Source organism: Nelumbo lutea, chromosome 3, assembly GCF_056320005.1.
Source record: "Nelumbo lutea isolate HS-2025 chromosome 3, American lotus-T2T, whole genome shotgun sequence".
Lineage (NCBI taxonomy): Eukaryota > Viridiplantae > Streptophyta > Magnoliopsida > Proteales > Nelumbonaceae > Nelumbo > Nelumbo lutea.
Genome location: NC_142686.1, coordinates 18,278,135 through 18,299,718, shown reverse-complemented (window position 1 = coordinate 18,299,718; position 21,584 = coordinate 18,278,135). Strand labels below are relative to the sequence as shown.

The 21,584-nt window shown below is 37.4% G+C and overlaps 2 protein-coding genes across 5 annotated transcripts; both read right to left on the bottom strand.

Moving 5' to 3' along the window:
- Positions 1–209: 209 nt before the first annotated feature.
- Positions 210–5,153, bottom strand: LOC148863328 (uncharacterized). 4 transcript variants are annotated; one of them, XM_088974384.1, is made up of 3 exons: positions 4,792–5,153; positions 2,682–3,034; positions 210–2,028 (listed from the first exon to the last, which is right to left on the bottom strand). In XM_088974384.1, the coding sequence occupies exon 3, from the start codon at positions 1,991–1,993 to the stop codon at positions 791–793; it is 1,203 nt and encodes a 400-aa protein (XP_088830510.1). In that variant the 5' UTR covers positions 1,994–2,028; positions 2,682–3,034; positions 4,792–5,153; the 3' UTR covers positions 210–790. The 4 variants fall into 4 exon arrangements, with proteins under 4 accessions (XP_088830510.1, XP_088830513.1, XP_088830512.1 ...); XM_088974387.1 differs by having other exon boundaries at positions 210–2,012; positions 4,792–5,150; XM_088974386.1 differs by lacking the exon at positions 4,792–5,153 and having other exon boundaries at positions 210–2,052; positions 2,682–2,966.
- Positions 5,154–13,533: 8,380 nt separating this feature from the next.
- Positions 13,534–19,891, bottom strand: LOC148863327 (uncharacterized). Its single transcript, XM_088977051.1, has 2 exons — positions 19,293–19,891; positions 13,534–13,793 (listed from the first exon to the last, which is right to left on the bottom strand). Exon 1 carries the CDS (start codon positions 19,686–19,688, stop codon positions 19,293–19,295), a length of 396 nt encoding a protein of 131 aa, XP_088833177.1. The 5' UTR covers positions 19,689–19,891; the 3' UTR covers positions 13,534–13,793.
- Positions 19,892–21,584: the final 1,693 nt, after the last annotated feature.

The following is a 21,584-nucleotide window of genomic DNA, read 5'->3' as shown; positions in this document are numbered from 1 at the left end:
AAAATTGCGGCCGCCTGCAGCCGGAGGAGCGAGCCTAGCTAGCTACTTTCTAGCATTTCGTAGATGCTAAGCTAAGCAGCCATGTGCCCATGATCACTTCTTGGCTACTTCAGTAGCCTTAATTACGCGTGCTTGCATTCACGCATGCATGTCTATGTGCATATATACTGTGCATGAATGTGTATGTGTGTATGAGAGAGAGAGAGAGATTTCTTACTAAACTGGAGAAAGACTTTGGCTCTCCTATATGATTTATTTCCAAAAGAATGCAAAATGGAAGTAGAGTGTTTGGGTGGATAATGTCACTAACCAGTGAACCGTTATGTTCTTATAAGATTACATCTGTTGAATCAAATGTAGCAGAGAATATACTATATTATAGCCACCATGATTCAAACTCATCAAGACTGCCATATAAAACTAATAATGTTGCCAAAGTCGTTACAACAGATTCATGTCGCCATCCTTTTTATCCAATAAATATTAGAAAACTATCCATGTTGCGCATCCATCCTACTAGTACGAGGTATTCATTTAGCTGAAAACGGTCTACTCGATCATCTGCTGTTTGATTCAATTCGTACCAATCTTTGTTCCTCGCCAGTTGCGAAATGAAGAAAACCTGACAGTGCAGAAGACAACCCTCTAATCTTCTGTGTCATCATCATGTTTCCAGGTATGAAACCACATAGAGAATTCTTTCTTCATCGATCGGTAGAGTGCTTGTAGTGGTTTCTCCTCGTTGGCCCATGAGAGCTTTTAAATGAAGGAATGACTAGCTTTAGGTGCTTCAAGGACCACTACCGTCCTTATTTGGTTGATTCCCATTATTGTTTTGAGAATGAAGAAGTTTAGGGTTTATACTCAATTGGAAGGGTCTAGTGGAAGCGTTTATTGAGTACAGAGATGGTGTAATGAGAGAATTTGTTGGCTGATTCTGCGAGCTTGAGCTCAGCATTTGAAAATGGTTCATTTGTCTCGGGTCACATTCCAATGAGGTGGTAACAAATGGAGGAAGAAACGATGGTGTTGTTCCTGATGGATATACCAGTAGCTGATGAGACCCAGTTGGCAGTGACAATGAGGATGATGACAAGGATATGACATTGTGGTTGTGGGGATCTTCTGCTTGGGATGAATATCCATGGCTGCCCATATGATGAGACAAGGATAAACCAGCTGAAGGCTCCCAGTGGTAATAGGAATTGTATGGAGGCATTGAATTATTTAGCAACCCAGCTGGTAGAGATGAAGCATGGTTGGCTCTGGGATAAGAGGTGTGGCCTGACCCTTGTGCACACTGATCACCTTCAGTAGCTTCTTGGGTGGTTTCTTGTTCATCATTTTTCCTCATCCAATTGATCTTCTCTGTGGCTGTTTCTCTTGCAACTTCCTTACATTTAGCCTCCTTATTGGGAGGAATGATGCTTATTGAATTATTCCAGTATGGTGAGGATGACTTGGATAGCACCATTTGATCTTCCTCTTCAACACTGCTACCGATCTTGAACTCAGCCTTGCTGAGTGAAGAGCGAGGTGTTTCATCCTTGACATACTCCACATTTGCATCTACAAAAGAAGCAAGAGATGGGTGGGAAGTATTCACATCCTGGGAGACTACCATTGAGTGAGGGTATTGACAGAAGTTTGGTGGCATTTGGAGTGGAGGAAGCTCATCGATTTCATGTTTAGCAGCATCAAGCAGCCAATCCACTACTTTGCTAGGTTGGTTGAGCCCAAGTCTGTCTTGAAGGTCATACAACTGAATAGCAGTAGGCACTGAAAGCCTAACCCTTCTGTCTCTCAATCCTCTAATGGTGCAAACCTTGCTATGCCTATCCTTTCCACCAAAAGAACGTGAGACACGTACAATCCTTGGATCCTTCAGTGCTGACCATTGTCTTGAACTAGATGAGCCCTTACTGACCTTCCCCTCGTTGGCGTTTCCTTCCTGCTTTGACTGAAGATCCTTTTCTCTTGAATTTGTGATCATCTTAGGTCTTTCATCATCGCTGAGCAAGCAATCAACTGAACAAATGGAAATTTTCCTTACTGTAATAGATCAGTCATCTCTCTTTAATTTATTCCCTATCTCATCAGAAGGAATTTGCTAGCTAGCTAGCTGAAGTTATTTCATCTAAAGACATACAAATGCAAGTATTGAAGGTTACTTTTCCCTTAAACTGAAACACCATCGATCATATCTAGTATCTTCTTAGAAAAAAAGAAGAGAAAAGAAGCTTTTGTTTTGCAAGATCTTTCTTTTTATGTAATCTAATCAGTGTAAATTTCGCTTCCAAATCAGGGAGGTGCAAAGAGAAGATTAAATCGAGCAGGAGTGGTCCTAAGTATGAAATTTATGCTGAACGTGGGATTGATTGAAACAGTGAAGTTATTCAGCAATTCATGACTAAAACATATGAAGCAGCAGTTTGTGTCAGCCTCCATAATCATGGAAAGTGAGAAAGACCATGAATTGGATCTTGGATGCTAACTCATAACTATAGGAAAGGGACAAAATCACAACAAGTTTCAAGTGAATGACAATTTCATTTCCAGGATGGGTATGCCCTAATTGGAAACAAAAGAACCATATACTATACTCATGATAATCAAAAGGTTTAAACAAGTTTGTATTGGTCTCCATCCATACGAAGAATTAGGGTTGGAGAGGAACTTACAAGTGGAAGAAACTTCGGCAGTCTGTAGCCAACAATCAAGGTTTGATTCTCTATTGTTTAGACAAGATCAGAAGGATGAAGATCCTGCAGCACCATTCAATCTATCTTCCCCCACCGGATTTGCCACTGAACTTTTCCCCCTTCTGAAATCTGCTACTTAAATTCAACCGATTTGTGCACAGGTCTGATAGTAGATATCCCACTTGGTCGTAGAGAGTAAACTTACTGAAGAAACTCACCAAATTTGAGAAAGAAGAGATGCTACACTTCCATGAAGCTTTCACCGAGGTAAAGAAACGAAACGAAAAGAAAAAGGTAAGGTGTATTTGCAACCATGTGGCTTAAATTGACACCTGTCAAATAAATGGGCCAATCTTACTTTATCGATATTTCATTTCTACCATTTTTATGAATATTGAGCTACCATTGCCTTAATAAATAAGCTGGGGTTGTCTTCCTTCCCCCAACTAATCTCTTCCCTGCAATTTACGTTTTAATTATGTGAAATAATCATGTTATAATATAAGTACTTATGGCTAACTAACTCCCAATTTACTTAAGTACTAATTTAAGAGAAGTTATCTCACATGCAAGGAAAGCATGACTTAGCTTAGTAAATGAGTGGAGCTCACTAGTAAAAGCATTGCAGATGGTAAGCTTCAAGTTGGGACCAGTTTACATGTTTTGAAAAGTGATGCCTGTGCCCTTCTAGAGAACTATCAATAGTGCTATATATATATGAGTATTTTTACATGGAAGGGGTTGGAAAAAAGAAAAAACAAATAGAAGTTAATTAATATTTATGCCATCAAACTCCAATGTATAGCAATAATATCAGCAACAATTTTCATATTCATTAGAGAATTACTTCTGACTTGATCATTTTAATTATTGGAAATTCATAATATTAACGTGACTTAAAGTTAGAAATACTAATAATCTTAATGAAATAGTTGCAGGAACTGGGTACAAGAAAAGTTCAAAGCAATTTGGACAAAAGAAAAGGCAATATAGTATAGGACATAAGAGAAAATTTAGAATATATTTCAAGCAGTTCATGCTGTAGTTCTACTCGTATACAAAGCCAATCACTATACACCATGTTAGGTCCATACACATGGCTCCCACACGTTAGGCTGACGTGGTGCATCACGATTGACTGCCCTAGGGGAATTCAAAATTGGGTTTCAAGTGGGAGATGATATACAGACAAAGAAAGAAAGACATACACCAACTTAAATAATTTCATTCATATAGCTCCAAAACTGTGGTCTATACTTCTGGACCTTTATCAGCTTGATGTGGATGATAACTACAAGAATCCATTTGTAGGTGAGGGACCAACCTAACTTCTTTGCAGCATCCATTGAGTAGGGTGAGGAGTGAGGACCACACAACTTTTCACAGAACAGTGAGATTTCATGGAGCAAGTTGAATCTAACAGATGAAGCCGGAAGATTTGAATTAATTCATGCTCCATCTTGTTCATGAGAACTGCATGTGGCAATCATCTCTCTAATGGATGGTTCCATCATCTATTATATTCTAGATTCAATGGGTGGCATAGTGCCATTCCATTTCTTACAAGGGTTTGCATCTGGATCTGTTTTCCATTGATATCAGAAAGTACAATCGAAAATATATGAAAGATCATAGAGAAGCATGCAGGTTTCTTACTCTAGAGCTTAAGTAGATCCTGAATCATGCAGGAATATGAGGTTCATATATATAATATATATGCCCACTTCAAATTTCTGCAGAAGTTCTGTGCAGATCTATCTTCAAACTCCAACAAGTAGGTTTTTAATTGCTTCAATGACACATGAGTTTGTTTAGTGTGTAGCCTTCACAAGCTTCATTCATATGCATTTCTGCTGTGGCTGCTCTTCATGCAAACTGTAAAACAAGTCCCAAACCCTAAAACTGATCACATTTTACCTTGTAAAACCAAAAGTAACTATTCCTCCTCAACTAAGAACATTGGAATCAGTACTGTAAATCTTGAACCAGCGTTTTGTGTGCTTTCTCTAAAACAAAAACAACCCTGTAACAAGCTGAAATATATATAGAATTTACCTCATGATCAATATTTTAAAGGTAATATCCCTACCTGAAGAGTAAAGACTTCCATTTCTTCCTCTTCCTCTGTGGAGAAGGAACCATACAAGAAATGATAATCCCTTCTTGAGTTGAGGGTCCTATTGCACCAATACAAAGCCACCGAAATAGACTAGGAGACTGATAAAAATAACAGAGAAGGAAAAGAGATTTGACTTGTAGGAAGCATGCCCATGATAAGATCTCTTCCTTTTCTGGGAACCAACAGTGAAAAGAAAAAGTTGGGAGCATTGGCAACCAGTTATCAGCTGGAAGACCTTGTTTGGGGCTTCAGTTACACAGCTGGCCAAGAACAGATCTATATGTACTCCATCTTTCATGCATGGAAGCAGGAAACCCTATAACACAAAACCTGCTCTGTCGTTAAGAACTAAAGCAAATATATCAAAAACGGAAAGGTCTCCTGGGGTGCAGTGCCGACTTGCGACAGTAGCTAGACTGCAGCACTGTACTGGGTGGGTGCACAGTGGGGCTAAAAAGAGGAAAGGGTTTAAGGGGTTTGGGATGAACAAGAAAAACTTCATTTCCAATGCTCCTTTAATTTCTTTCAAACCTTCCATTTTTGTTTGACACAGCGAAATGGAAGATTGGTGTTTCATCAGATTATCAAATTATCAGAATTCAGAAGTGATGTTTGTTCGTCTTGCACGAATACTTTACGATTATTCTTCTTCTTCGTTCCTCCCCAGAAGAAATTAAAGCCTAAAAAGAAAGAAAAGATGAACATACGCCACTCTTTCAATTATCGTCATGATATTTCCTGTTACAGATGGTTAGGCTTAGGGAAACGAAAAACCCAGAAAATTTTTTCTCTGCAAACAAGCAGAAAATTAATATCGAAAGAAGAAACGTGGCGGGAATCCCAAGAAATGGTCACACTCTTTGATTTCACCATTAAATTTTCTCTAGGGTCCCCACATTCCGGACAGCAGTTTTTGGCAGATACCGATTAATCGTCTGATCAAGGTGATCAGTTGCAGTATGTCAAGAAAATTAATAACGACTAATCGATTTGAGTCTACACAAAGAATCCTACTCAGCTTTCCTTGTCGGTGAGTGGTTGCTTCTTTCTCTTTCAGGACCGCCGGAAGAACCACGGCCAGTTCGACAACCCACCTTTCTAATTACTCCATATTCTTTATTTTTCATGAATAAATAAATATATTTGCTAAGCATGATTCAAACATTGGAACCTGTATTGTCAATTTTTAGTACAAATGTACAATCCTGCTTTGGTCATTACCAGCAATTGGGTTGCCCTAGCTATATATCCCTAGCGATCAAACTAATTAACTCAATATTAATTAGGAAGAGTTAATTAGTTTGATCATTCAAAGCAACGTGTGTTTGGTTTGACATTAGTTCAATTTAAAACTAGTGACTTACTAACTCATGGGAATTTTTTCATTCTTTATCATTAGTGAGTACACACAAACGCCAGTTTTCCTCTTCGAGGCCGGAATTAATCTAACTGAACGTCTTTTATAAATTCATGCTTGATCAAAACAGAAAGCTATTTATTTTAATGCACCCAATTCACTAGGAGTTTGATATCGGGACAACTTGGCTGATTCTGATCATTAAAATGCATCACTTTCTTTAAAATAGTTGCAATAAAGACAACTAATTAGTATGTATGTATAGAAAATGGATTAGATGAAACTAATGGTTGTTCAGTGCACTGTGAAATCAATGATAATAGCTGTTAGGCATTGGAATTAATAGTATGCTCAATGCCAATAATAAAATACATGGGACTCACAACCATTTTACTTAATGATTGTGGGCTCGTCTCATGTGTTTTATCACTGACATAAGGTATTATCATTGGTTCTACAACCCGCTGAGAAGTTTGTTGACATGTGAGTAGGTGTATGGAATGAGGAATGAAAGAGAGTCCCACATTGAAAAGACACAATAAGTGTAAGGAATTTATATACAAGAGGGCCCGTCTCATGTGTTATAAGTGATGTTCATCTCTTGTGTACAACGGCCATTGCATTCAGCTAATCTGATTTTGTATATATGTATGTGAGAGTTTTATTACAAAACAAACAAACAAAGAGGGAAAGAATCTTATCACTTCATCTCTGTTCTATCAGTGTCACTGATGTTTTTATATGCAGCAAAATGGGGATATACTTCTCTCTAAGTATTATCACTATATTTGGACATTCAGAAACCTGTTTTTCCTCCTGGTTTTCTCTTGCATTTACAAACTGTCAAAGAATCAACAACCAGAAGATTTTTTTCAACAATATTACTGTGTTTCTCACACAGTATAAGGTGTTTAATTACTAATCTCAAAAAGGACAATATGAATATGACCCCCATTATTCTCAATTCGGTCTCTTGGAGGACAGACTCTGATTTCTTTTTACTATTTTAGTCCAGAAAATTATTAGCTGAGAGTTTCATCTTTGTTTCTTGTTGTACTTTGAAGCTCCAGCACAACACTGGCTGTTTTAACTTGGCTGCAAATGATATAGGAATAATGGCAGCCTCTCACCAACTTCATTGGAGGCATCCCCCTCAACCCCCAACAACCTGCTCAATATGGGACGCATCATGCTGCCTGTGGACATTAGACCAGTTGCACTGTTAGATCAGCAAAGGGAATCCCCATCCATAGTCTTGATCAAAAGAATCAGATCAAGGCTCTTTTAAAATCGGACTGGACAGGGAACCGTTTGGGGGTCCAGTTCCCGGGTCGAACGGCCCGCCCGTCCAGTCCAAACAGACAGCTCACTCTGACAGAAAAAAAAAAAAAAAAAACCAAAAACGGCCAAAAACCATTCCCAAGTCAAACCACTCAGATCAGCGGTTTTGAGATTAAATGAAACTGGTCAAGTGACCCAGTTTTTCCGGTCCGGTTTTGAAAACATTGAATCAGATTTAAACCAATCAACAACTCTACCCATGAAATATTCTTATATATGCTTAAAAGAGAGTAGTGATTCTTCTTCTTTTTCTAGTTTTGGTGCAGCACGTCTTTGACTGATGGGCAATTCAAGCAGCAAAAGTTCAAGAAAAAATGTGCAGAAAAATCATCAGATACCAGTCTGGCCTTTCATTGTTAAGACACGTGGCGGAGTTCTAACCTAAATTTCATTTGGTTGTTGGTGTTTGAGTTCTATTTTTCTACCTTACTTTTTCTTTCTTTCCTCTCTCTCAGTCTCTCCAAAGTAAGAGCTGCAACGAACGAATAGAGGATAGATACAAGGGAGGAGGGGGACGGGAAGCTTGATTTGTAAAGAAAAAGTGTAGTCTAACACAGAGTGTAGTAGCAACAGAGCAAGAGCTTAATTTATTTATTTTCAGTTGTTTATTGAATTCATTGTTGCAGAGGGGACGTGCAGTTCTTCTTCTTCTTCTCTCTGCCACCTTTTATTTTGTATTCATCACACTTTCACTGTTCCACAGCACGCATTTACCTTTTGTGCTGCATTGATCTCTACTGCCATTCTCTTTTCTCCTTTGCTCTCCTAGGGTCTGTACTGTCACTGTCGTGGGCTACCAAGAAGAAATAAATTCTTGTCATCTTCCTTCTTCCATATGTCCATGTACTCAAATGATCATATGTAGTTATGTACCCCCTCCTCACCAACAATAATAGAGCATCAAGGATATATAGAGTGGTCTCTCTCTCTCTCTCTCTCTCTAAGCCATAACTTGGTCATAAAGATGATGGAGATACTGATAATGATGTTGGTTATGGTGATGGTGATAGTAATTAAATTGGCAGTGGCACTTTAGGGTAATATTGCAATCAATTCTATTAAACAAATCAAACAATGTTTGAAGTTTGAACACACACCATGAATGACAATATTCAGAGTAATCAGAAACTTGTTGATGATATTGATATGAGAGATAAGAGTTATATGCCGACAGTTTTGACATGTCATAACTCTTCTCTTATCATCAATAAGCTTCTGATAACTTTGAATGTTGTCATGTTCATTGGGTTTTATTTTATTAAGAATATATGGAGATTAAGTCCTCTTGTTGGATCTTGGGGGGCATGGGCAACGAAGAGTCAAAAATGGAGGCAAGCCTCTCCTCCACCAGGAGTTGGGCTCTTCCTTCTACAACAAACTTGTAGTAGTGAATAGATTATTAAAATAAAAAAGGAAGAAAGAAAGAAAGAAAGCTATTGGATCAGCCTCAAGAACTAAAGATTTCCTCTCTAAATCAAATGACTCCATTAGAAGACTTCATAAAAGAACTCAGATTATGAGACTCCCACCCAGAACTAGCTCCATGCACTACGAACCTTAGTCACAACTCTGGGTAAATTTTAGAAACCAAAGATAATTTCTGGTTTAAGATGCAAATTAATCTACATAAGTAGGACTCGTCGTATACATGAAAGTCAATCTGCAACTGCAATTCACCTTGTAACTTTGCTGGTTGCAAGTGAAATGAAAGAAAATGAATGATTTCCTTAAAAAAATTGACATTTTTCAATGTTTGGTTGCACATAAAATGGTTGTGGAAAAAGAAAATTTTCGAAAAATTGAGGAACTGATTATAGGAAAATGATATGGCTCCAATAAAAAAAATATTATAGGAAAATGAATTCCTTCTAATTTTTGTAATTCTTTTTCTCAACAAAGGTTAATTCTCTGGAAATGTGTTTGTATAGTTTAATTTAGTGAGTTTGTGGCCCCATTTTTGCTTGGGCCGAGTCTCTTTTGTATCTTCTTGTATATCTCTTTTTTCTTTTTGTTATGGCTCAAAACTATGATCAAAGCTAATTATATACATATATAAAATTACTTTTAGAGCTCGTCGACGTGTCCTCATTAACCACCATCTTTTAGGCTTCCAAAAGCTGGTTTGGATACTCAATATCTATCAGTTGATCATGAGTTCAGTATCACCAAAGAAGGACAATATTCAATTTATCGACACTTAGTTTATTTTTATACCAGAAAAGAAATTTCATAGATGAATTATAAATTCTGCAAAATAATTCAGCCAAGTACATAAGTAATCAGAAGTTAAGATCAATTATCAATTAAAGGTTTGTGACAAGGACTTGATCACTTGACAAAGCAAACTTGCCTCCCAAAAATATGACATTAATATATACTTGCATAATGATGCAAGAGAGTAAACCTTTCTATGATGAAGGGGCTAGTTTATGTAGAAATATGAGCCCAAATCAGCTAATTAGGGGTGCAAGTCGGGTTGGCCGGAGTTAACAATTTAGCTGTTTCGAGTTCGGATTTTGGGTTGGGCTCATTGAAATTTTGACCAAATCTCAACCCTAATCCATAAAAGTTGCATCCCTATCAGCTACCCACAACGAAATAGTCAATCGACTTCCCTCTAACTATGGAGGTGCGCAATCAAAGTCGTGTTGCTGCAACCTCTTCATGGTAAGGTCAATGAACCTCAACTGCACCCTATTGGTCTCTAGACTCTCCACCCCTTAATTGTCTTGTGATGTGTAACTAGAAAATATCATCCCGTACTAAGTACGGAGCTAGTGTTTTGATAAATTTTGTTTGACACCTATTATTTATGTTGTAAATTTAGGTTATTTTTTATTTGATATTTTTTATATAAAGATTTGTTATTTAATTTGAGAAATTAAATCAGGTTTTATTTCTTAATAATAACCCACTTTATAGATCATATACCATTTGAAATGAGTTTTATTATTATTTTTTAGTGGAAACAACTACCATTTACCTTTTTGAAAGTGGAGGTAACAGGACCGGATCTAGTAAGCACAACAAAGTAAGCATGTTAAATGAGCATTTGATATATATTTTGACAACTGTCAAAAGTGGGTATTAATCTTTTTCAATGGTAGGCTGGGGGTATTTTAAGAGACAGGTGTCAAAAAATTTTCTAAGTGCAAGCTCATACTTTTTTTTTTTTTTTTGAGAATGGGTAAACACGAAGACTTCCATTTGAGAGTGGAAAATACTCATTCTTGAAAAAATAGAATGCTACTTGTTTGAAAGAAAAAGCTCTTTGATTTGAGGAATATCTCCCTATGAATACTCACAAGACAATCAAAGGCACTATCCCACACATATCCACAACCACAAGACAATACAGCTGCACATCAAGAATATATCCTAATAGATAACAAGAATTAATATTAGGGATTAGAGTGGTTGTAAATATGGCTGATATAATTAAAGTTAGTAATTGCTATTTATTATTAGGAAAAATGATTTATATACTGCATCATTCAAGTCTGATAAATAGGTAGCCCTCATAATGAGAAAGCAATGGATGCCCATACAATAATGGCATTATGTACAAAATGATAAGGTACTTGGTACTTAGTCAATATGGTAAAATAGGAATGTCAATGGGCCCCTATTGAGACAGTTTTGATATGAATCTAACTTGATTAGGGCTAGGTTCAGATTGTAAAATGTAAACCCATCATTACTTCGGGTTATTTATCTATTTATATTAGAAATGTGATGTGCTCAATTCACTTCCAAGGAGAAAAATCTTAAGTTGTTCGTGAAAATATTTTAGAGTCTCACAACCATTTAATTCACAAAACTTGAGTTTTATTTAATTTTCCCAGATAAACTCCCAAAGGTGTTCTTTTCACTTAAAAATAATAACTTTTCCAATTCTACATTTCTTTAATCTTAAAATGTTTATTCATGTATTTAGTTAATTAGAAAGTTTCTTCATTTTTTTAAACCCCAAACTTTAAAGGGTGGCCACCTTGAAATTTTATTAATCAAAATCTATAAAAGTTGCAAGGAATACAGGGAAATACAATTCTCATCCTTGCAGCACTCAGCCCCTCCCATACAACTTAAATCTAAGCTAAGGAAAGTTTCTTCATTATACAACCTTGCTATATGTAATCTTACATATTGGAAAGTATCAAACACTTTTTTTTCATTTTTAGCATTTCAACTTTTTTTATGATACTACACATCTTCTTCCTCCAAATAACTTTTGTATCATTCTAGTATCAATTGTCAGAGGCCATAGCTTGGTGCAAGGAAGCATGAGTTTCTTTAAATCTGAAAGCAGCCACTTTGTATCATTCTAGTATCAAACACCATTTTGTTTCGGTTAATTGCTATTCTCCATTGTATTGTGTGTTTGAACTTACTGTCACTCATGTGCCACCAGAAGTCCCTCATCAATTTGTTTGATTTGGAGAATGTTCCTTTGGGGAGAATTGTTGTCTTCATGGAATAAGCTGGCATGGCTTGTAGAGCTGATTGGATCAGAGTGATGCACCCTGCTTGGAATAAGAATCTGGAGTTCCAAGATATGATTTTTGATTGGATCAGAGTGATGCACCCTGCTTGGAATACAAAGCTCCTTTTAATGATGGCATAGACTAATTCATGAGAGAAAACGCTCAAAGCTTAAGCTACCCTCCTGTTTATGCCCTTTGGACCAAGATTCATCTCATCGAATGTAGCCCATCACTTACATTTCATTCAGTAATATAGGCCTAGGCCCTTGTCATAATTTTGCCATCTGTCTTGGTACATGGCCCGAATGTGCATTAATAGAGGGTCTGCAATTCAGCATTATTCTCCACGGACCATGGATCTAATACCACTTAAGCGTGTCTATTTTTGCTTAGCCCATTCAAGGATCGAGCCATGGCTTGCACCAAGCAACATCATAATAAGACATGAATTATTTCAACGTTATAAATCCATGGCTGACGTTTTATGGCCTGACGACCTTCTTTGAACAACAAATAAAGATAATATAGAAACAAGGTTCAAAGTATGGATACCTTTTCTTTTAACCTTTTAAGTTTGATGTTTCACTCAGAGATATGTTTGGATGGGCATTAACATTTGAAAGTTGAAACGATTAAAATGCCTCATGATGCCTAACTCTAAGTCTAGGTAAGAAAGGAGGTTTGAATATATATATATATATATATATATCATGTGGTGATTGACATCATGTTTCATAAAGCATCATATAATATCTGTGTTCCATTTTTTTTTTATTTTAGAAACCATTATTTTGATGTTTTCAGAAACATAAATTGTTTACAAAAAACAACTTATTTTTGCTTCTCAAAACAAAAACATTGTTCAAGAACTTATTTCAATTTTTTACTAATAAATCGATTTTAAAAACAAATGAAGAACTAATGCTTATCTCTTAAATTTAAAGAACTAGCAGCCTAAAAGAGATTTATTGGGATAGACCAACATCATTTCTTATTAGTTCAGATTTCAACCAAATGGAACCACCATGCAAAATATTAATACCACAGCCAAATTGGCTGCATAGAGTCACTGAAAAGGTAAAAAAGCAAAGAAGTCTCTCATCCTAAAAATACTTGGAGACCTTAAAGAAGTTTTAGGCAACCAAGTTCGACAAAAACCTACCATTCCAGACAAAACCTTATGGCCCTATGAATTGGAATTGGGATCTGCTCCTCACAAGCTCACACCGACCTCACAACCACATCCCACCGTGTATAAAGAACATCTCTCATGAATATACAGTACGGAAGATGTTCCCTATGTGCGACTGGTACGAGCACTCCGTGAGGAGCAGATCCGAACCCCATGAATTGAGTTTTGACTTTTGAGTTCCATCCCTCTTTTCCTCCCGCTGAGTGCATTTCTTGTGTTTGCATTTAGCAACTTAGCGTGCAAAGACAAAACCCAAGCCAGGATTTACTGTTTCAACAGGCATAGTCTCAGCTGCTGGGATGTTTTCTTTAAAGATTAAGGTTTAAAACTCTTCAAACTTTCAAGGATTAAACAATCACTTGCATCTTATTTCCAATAAACCAAGTTTTTTTAGCATTTCGACTTCTCTGGAAATATCCCTGGACCGTTTAACAATGGGAATAAAACAAACGCTGTCTCATTTCATGGCAGCTTGGCACAAAGTAGATGCATTACTATGGCCTGAATAAATCAAAGTATTTCTACAGAATGGTTGGATCAACATAAAAATCCAGAAAGCATGACTGGGAGTGCATAATCCTACTGCAATGCCTAAAGCCTGTCAGAAGAAAAATAACGAGTTAATTTCTTTTCAAATACTGTACAGGGATGTTGAAGTATGAAAGCTTATAACAAAAAATGGATACAATATGCCTTCTTTTTATTTATTTATTTGCATGACTTGGCCAGCACATAGACCAATAACTTGAAATTTGGGTTTTCCACTGGCCATTTAAAGGTAGAGGAAGTAGTCATGATATTGAAGAACATACATTTTTATCACTAAATTGATGAAAGAGATTTTATGAAGCAATATAAATTATAAAACCCTCGATAAAGATGTGGCAGGGAATGAAATACAAAACAGTATCACTTGCTGACAAACCAAAAGAAAAAGATACAAGGCCACTACTATTCAGTTGAGTCCCCAGACAGGCCAGAGGAGGTACTCCCCAACCGTATCTTCTTATTTTGCCCATTCATCAGCAAGAGCGTTAACCAATTCAGGATCCATTTGAATGAAGTATTCAATGGGAACACTGATATTCTTTCCTTCACAAAACAAATGTGAGATCTCAAGTGCTCATACTGGAAGATGGCATCCAGTGAATCATAATTCTAGTCTCCTTCCACCATAACATTTGCCCAACTCAATATACACATTTTAGGCCTTGATGTAAAGCCATCAATCCCGTCCTTAATTAGAGTCCTGATTTCTAAAAATTCCACCAATGCTCACCTCTCCTGGGTTCCCAAGGGAACAGAATTGAACTTGATTCTTCCATAGTCAGAAGCAACACAAGTATGCGCGATCAGCCTCCTCTGAAGAGAAGAGCTTATGCTACCCCCCTTAAAACAAAATCAATAGGGACACCTTTAAATTCTTCCCTAGTGGGTGACCCAAGACACTAGTTCAATGATGGGCGCGACAACCTGCCTCCTGTTCTAAAAAATTCTAACATTTCTCTCACCCATAAGCTCCAGAGAACAGCTGCTCTTATTTAAAACTAGGAGCATGCATACAATAAATAAATAAATTATTCCCCGTATATAAACCATGTACAAGCTCAAGAAGAAATAATGCATGGGCAACAGCCAGTGAGAATCAAAGCAACCATTGATAATTAGATAAACTAAAAATTGAAGATTAAAAAATTAATCAATTAAACCCACAAAACAATAAGGCACTTCCATTAGGAAAATGTCTTCTGCACATGTCTATTTTGGAGGTTCAAATGTTAGAAGTATCAACAACATGAGAAGGGTGAAGCTGTTGCAACATTTTAAATCTTCAAGAGTTCAAGATTTATTGCTAAAACATTTTAGCACAATTCCAAAATAGACATTGGATAATGGCCTTAATGCCTTACTGATTACTTAAACTCTCTTAAGTTCTGTCCAGCCTTTTTTTATCAGCATGCCCAGCCTATTTTGTTGGGCAAACCTGAGATGAATCTCAAACTACTAAACTAAAGGCTTTGTGGCCTGATTCCAGCTTTACCTAGGCCCATTTCAGCCGCCTAATTAGCTACTGATCAAGTGGATCCAGCATCAAGTGTCAATGAAAACACAGCCGCCTAATTAGCTACTGACCGGGGTGATTCATTGATAGCTGAAATGGAGGCAATATTGCAAGGGCTGAAAATTGCCAAGGCATGGAAGGAATATGAAAGTACAGATATGTGATACGGGAGATAGACAACTTGCCGATGAAAGGGTGGTTAGTTTTCATTGGGTTCATAGATTGGGTAATGGGCTGGACGATGGTCTATCCAAAAAAAGGGGTTAATAAGGCAGAATTGTATTGGGCTTAGTTCTAACCTGTGGTTATTTATAAAAAAGGCAGGGGGAAACAATGCACATGAGGGTTAGGTGGAGTAAGTGCATCTTACAGGGCTGTTGAATACATTGTACATATTGCATTCTTTCCTCACATATCAATAATTGTTTACAGTTATCCATCAAAAAGAAAAGAAAACGCCACCACCAAGTTGACCTTTCTTCTCCTCTTTTTGCGAATAATGAAATTTGTGTGTGTGTGTGTGAGAGAGAGAGAGAGAGAGAGAGAGAGACAGAGACAGAGACAGAGACAGAGAACAACAATAAAAACAATGCCTATACAGATAATAGAAAGACAAGACCCACCATACAATTCCAGTTTATCATTTTTGTTTATGGCCAAACTGGGGGAGCCATTGGAGATGGTAGCGGATTTTGGTAAACTCTGGATCTAATTAAAGGGTTTTTTGCAAGTTCTCTAATTAAAGGTTTAGAGCTTGCTTCAACAACTGGATAGAGAGAATTAATTGTTGATGGGGATTGAAAAGTAGCCATTATCTGGCTAAGGTCTGAGGAAAGAAGTACCATGCATCTTCATGTTCTTGGTTAGAGAAGCTAGAGCTAAGACTGAAGACCTGAATGCCTCGTTCAGGTGAGTCCCAAGGACAGAAAACAGTCTAACTGATCATCTGGACAGAGCAGGGGTCGACAGACACAGTGACTCACTATTGTATGGAGAATGCCAGGACCTGGGTCTGAATTGTAACAGAGTGGATTTTTGTTCTTCTATCAGTATCACTCAGCATGATGTTGCTCTGTTGCACATACATGCCCAGATTTTCAATATCTGATGCCTTTATGGTAATAACATCAATACTATGGTTGCTTTAATTAAAAAAAAAAGACAATGTTTATCAAAAAAATAAAAGACTATGGCCAAGGAGTTAACTGTGACATTAGCCCATCCCAAGATCCACTGGAACAGGATGTATAGCCAGAAGGACAAAACCTGAGCCGCCTTGAAATGGTTGCAAGGTCTCATGGGACTTCTTTTACCAAACTACAACTCAAGCACCATGAAAGAATTTCCATCACAACCAATCTTTCATATACCAAAGCATGGATTATCTTGATGTCCTGTAGAAGAGCCAGGATCTCAAATCTCAAGTTTCATTTGGTTGCCCAAAAAAGGAAAGGAAAACAAAATGGGAAAAAAAAAAAAACTTCTTACAACAATTTGGTTAGTCAGAAAACCAAAGTAAGACCTTTTGAAACTCTAGATAATGTGAAATCACTTTTTTGTTAATTTTTCATTTTTAGGGATTAATTCTTGTGAGGTCCTTCAAAGGAGAAGGCCCCAATTAGACTCTCACCACACATCTGCTTTATCTGTAAAGCAAGTTATGCAACAACCTTATATCTACTAATGTCCTGCTTGTTATCTACTAATGTTTGGGAACATTCTTTGCCCTATGTGGTGCAAGATGAAGTACACGAACAGCCAAAGATACATTGTTTTGACCTTCTTTTTTCTCCCCCAGAAAAGAGAGGAAGGATTCTGTAGAGATGCAAGCATGCAGCAATGCTTTGGACATTATCAGAAGAACAAAACAACAGGATATCCCTTGACCACTCTCATACAGTGGAAGAAATAATAGGCTTGACAAAAAATCGGAATCATCCATTGGATGAATACCAGGAAGGAATTCTGAGTCCACAAGAAGGGACAGGAATCATCCATTGGATGAAGGCCAAAAAACCGGAATCATCCATTGGCTTATAGTGACCTCAATAGGGACAGGAACACACCGGTTTGGTCACCCCCACCACATAACTTGTTAGAGCTAAATTTCGATCACTTCTTCAGGTCCAATAGAAAAAGGAGATTTAATAAAGGCTGAACTCTTAGTAGTAATCCAAGGATCAAGACTGGCTCAATCAATGGCATATGAGGAAACCAATTAAAAAATGGCAGATAGAAGGTTTGTATGGAAGAAACTGATGGTCCAAGGCATCTACAACCTCAGATCAGAGAAACTATTATTTTAGCCAATGCATTAAATGTAAGGTTTGTATTGGATTCCATGGTCACACACACACACACACATGCTAATGTTAAAAAAAAAACTGTTGTATGTGGGCTCCACCCAATTTTTGCATTTTCCAAGAGGACTGCACTAAAAAGAAAATCTTTCTGGAACACTGAAAATGGGGCCTAGTAATCTTCTTAGCTAACCAGATGTACCTAGAAAGTTAAATGTAGAAAACCTTCTTCTAGATTCCCTCAATTTCTTGTGTTTTATTTTACGGGTGACCAATGCGACAGTAGTTTCTTTCTTACTGCCATAGCTCACTAACTCAGGATCTTAACTTGACTCAGCAAGGACAGGAATTAGTTGATTCAGGAACCATAGAGTCTACTCAAGGAGTGATGTTACAATTTTAGAATTTTATCTAATAATGAATTGTACACTGCCAATGTCAGAAATCTCAACTTCAATCATAAAGAAAACAATCTACACTCTTTTAATAGTAAACAATACTATATGTGAACAATGTTTGAACTTCTATTAATTTATTTGAAATTTTCATAAAATTGAACTACATACAACTAAACAAATCAGTCTAGAATGTCTTTAAGCATGCAATGCACTACTTCTTGCATTTTACCTTTCAAAAAAAAAAACATGTATATATTATTAGCACAAGTTCACAAAACCTGATTAGAGAAAATTGACTTTGAGTCAATCAATTGAATCAACAGTGTCATATCCCTCAGGCAGAAAGTTAACCATTAGAGCCAATAACTTGACTTGGAGGACTTGTACACATTTAGCGCCTGTTTAGGAGGGCTTTCATACAGCGGCTTCTGGCATTGCAAGGTAGATCCAACACGGAAAACCATGAAGCCATGTTTAGCGAAAAATCCGGAAAGCCAAAAATAGGCTTACATGAGCTGAGAAATTGACTTTCCAGTGAAGCTATCCAGTCAACGCAGCTCAATCAACACGGAAAACCATGAAGCCATCATTATGAATTTATGACTAAGCTCCACCAACTTATGTACACACACACACACACATTTTATTTTAAAGTTTTATTATTGAAGTTTAAATGATACTAGGGTTTTGAGACGGGAAAAAAAAAAAAAGAATATAAGTATACAGAATTTCTTTTTTTTTTTTGTTTGTGTGTTTTGTTCTTTCCATTCTCTCTATCTTGCATTAAATAAACAGCAACTCCACCCTTGTTTTTTTCTCTTTTAATTGCCCCCTATCTTACCAGTTATCACATAGAATAATAAACTTCTTTATTGCTAATTTGATATAAAATTGTTCTATTAAATACTTATTATATTTGTAGTATCTTTGAAGCATTGAAATTAATATATTTTAAATGCTTTTGTCCTAGGTATGATGATTTGTCATACTTTTGAGAAAAAAAATAATAATCTTCTTAATAAAGAAAATAAAAACAAATGCAATTTTTTCAATTAAGATGCATGCTCAATGGTATATCGATCTAGGAAACGAGGCAAAGTTTAGTATTTTTATATTGTGAAATTTTTATAGCCTAGGCGAATAGGCGCCCCATTGTCGCCCAGAATCGCCTAGAGACCTTGACAACTGTGGATTACAACATTATCTACAATGTCAGAGAGACATTACCACAACAGACATCAAGCCCTAGTTGCATTCAAATCTGAAATTTATCGTAAAAAATACAGACCCATAAATTATTCAGACCCCTGAACCAGTACTAATAAGTAGATGCTTACCTAATTCTGATATCCCCCGCCCCTTGCATTGTCATCCTCTTCGACCTTCGCAGTCAAATAAACCGGAGGGAAATCAGAAGCATCGAAGGTCTTCTCCTTCATCATCTTCTCAACATCGGCCTTCCTCAGGATCGTTCGCCGGATGGGCGGGCGGTTGCGTCGTTGGTCGCGAGTGTAGTATTTGATGTCGTAGACCGTCTCGGGGTTGGAGGTGGGAACACAAGCCTTGGCGTGGGCAGTGGCAGGACAGAAGACACGGTATTCCAGAGCGCTCGGGAGTGCGCTCTTGTACTCGGGATCGGCACAAGGGCCGGTGATCTCCCATGGTTTCTTGATGAACCGTTTCAGGGACTGAAACAACGATTTTGCTGCTGAGGACGATGAGGATGCAGCCATGGTGTTTCGGTGTTTCGTTCGTTGTTTCTGTGGACGGTGGACGGGGGAGACGACCAGAGTAGAGCTTCTACTTTAGGTGACCGGTTTACTGGAATGGTTGGTTGGGCTTTGGATCGGCGTCATAAACACGGTCCGTCAACTTCGACCGAAATATTGCTTTGGGCTGATCTGTATAAGACAGATTTTTTTGGTTAGAATTACATATTACCACCAGGTAGTTGATTAATTATTACCGCTTATCATTGTTAGTTGATTAGTTATTATTTATTGGAATGTAAAAAGTTCATAATTTGAATTAGAATTTCCTCCTAACAAAAGTTATTCTTACATGGTTCTAACATGACCTATGTCATTTCACCATGGGAATATGACCCACCACACATGAGATGTGTGGACATAGAGATCTATTGTAATGTGTAGGAACAATTTTTTGTTGGGAGGAGATATCACTCACCATGTATAAACCTTTGTATTTTATAGATATTTGTAAGATCTACTCTACTGTATTCTTTTAATTTATCGTATGTTCTTTTTATTTCTTGGAAACAACCTCTCTAAAAGACTCTATACATTTGTCCCTCCCCATACCTTGTATTTGATTGGAGTCTCGTGCATTAGGATGCTTTATATTAGGGGTGACAATTTCCCTCGTCTCTGACGGGTATTCGGGCTCTCCGACCCGATAGGGTCGGGAATGGGGAATGCAATTCCCACCTCGATTTGTCCATATATATATATATAATAAGTATAATAATTATTATTTATTTTTTAAAAGATTAAAACTTAAAAAATAGTAAAATACTAAAACCCTCGATAGTAAAACACAAAACACTTCGATAGAGAGAAGAGAGAATTCTGTCCTTGAACCTTCGTTGGCGACTCTACCTCTGAACCTTCGTCTTGCACTCTTCCTTTGTCTTCGTCATGGGTTGTCGATTCGCCAACCATCGTCTTGTTGTTGTCGCCACACGCCCATCAGACATTGGACAGAGGACAGAGATACTCAAGTGGCAAAGAAGAGCTACTCAAAGAAGAGTTGTTGTCACCACTTGCCGACCTCAACTCTTGCAACGGTCCTACCATTTGGGACACCATGCCTCAATTATGCCTTTAGCCTTTTAAAACTTGGTTAGATTTAATATAAAGATAAATTTCTTAAACTATCATCTGGTTCAGCTAATTGACTAAGTGTACCCTTATTGTTTGAAAATTGACTAATGCTACTCTTACTGTTTTTTACAATTGACTAACTCTACCCTTATTGTTAACATCCGTTAATATTTCGTCAAAACCCATAAACACATGACACCACATGATGTTTTAAATTTTTTAAAACCCAATGCTACCCTTATCCCCTTCCTCTCGACCCGGCACACCCTTCATCCTCCGACCTCTCTCTATTCCCTCGATCTTCCTCCCATAATCTCCATCAACACCAGATCACCGGAGAGAACTGCACCGTATCTACACTATATAAAAGAACTAAAAAACCCAAAAAAGTAAAGCATATGTTGAGCTTTTTCACAGTCAATAACATAAAAAGAATAAAAGAAAATTAAAACCGAGAATGAGTGAACCGACACATCCTTCATCCTCTGTCTTCTTCAACAATGGGGGTGCTCTTTTGAAGAAGCAAAGAATGAGTGAACCAAATAGGTGCGGCGGCAACTGAAGTGGTATGAGTGAACTGAATAGGGGCGACGACGGTGAAACCCCCCTCTAAACTCCCATCTATCTCTCTTCTTCCTCTGGGCGATGATGGCGGCAACCTCCTCTGAACTTCCATCTCTCTTTCTCTCTCTTCTTCCTCTAGGCGACGACAGTGGTAACCCCCTTTGGACTCTGATCTCTCTTTCTCTCTCTCTTCTTCCTTTGGGCAACAACGACATCATCTGA

Excerpts from the sequence above, each read along its gene's own strand:
- LOC148863328 (XM_088974384.1), bottom strand. The coding sequence starts at position 1,993 with ATGATCACAAATTCAAGAGAAAAGGATCTTCAGTCAAAGCAGGAAGGA.
- LOC148863327 (XM_088977051.1), bottom strand. The coding sequence starts at position 19,688 with ATGGCTGCATCCTCATCGTCCTCAGCAGCAAAATCGTTGTTTCAGTCC.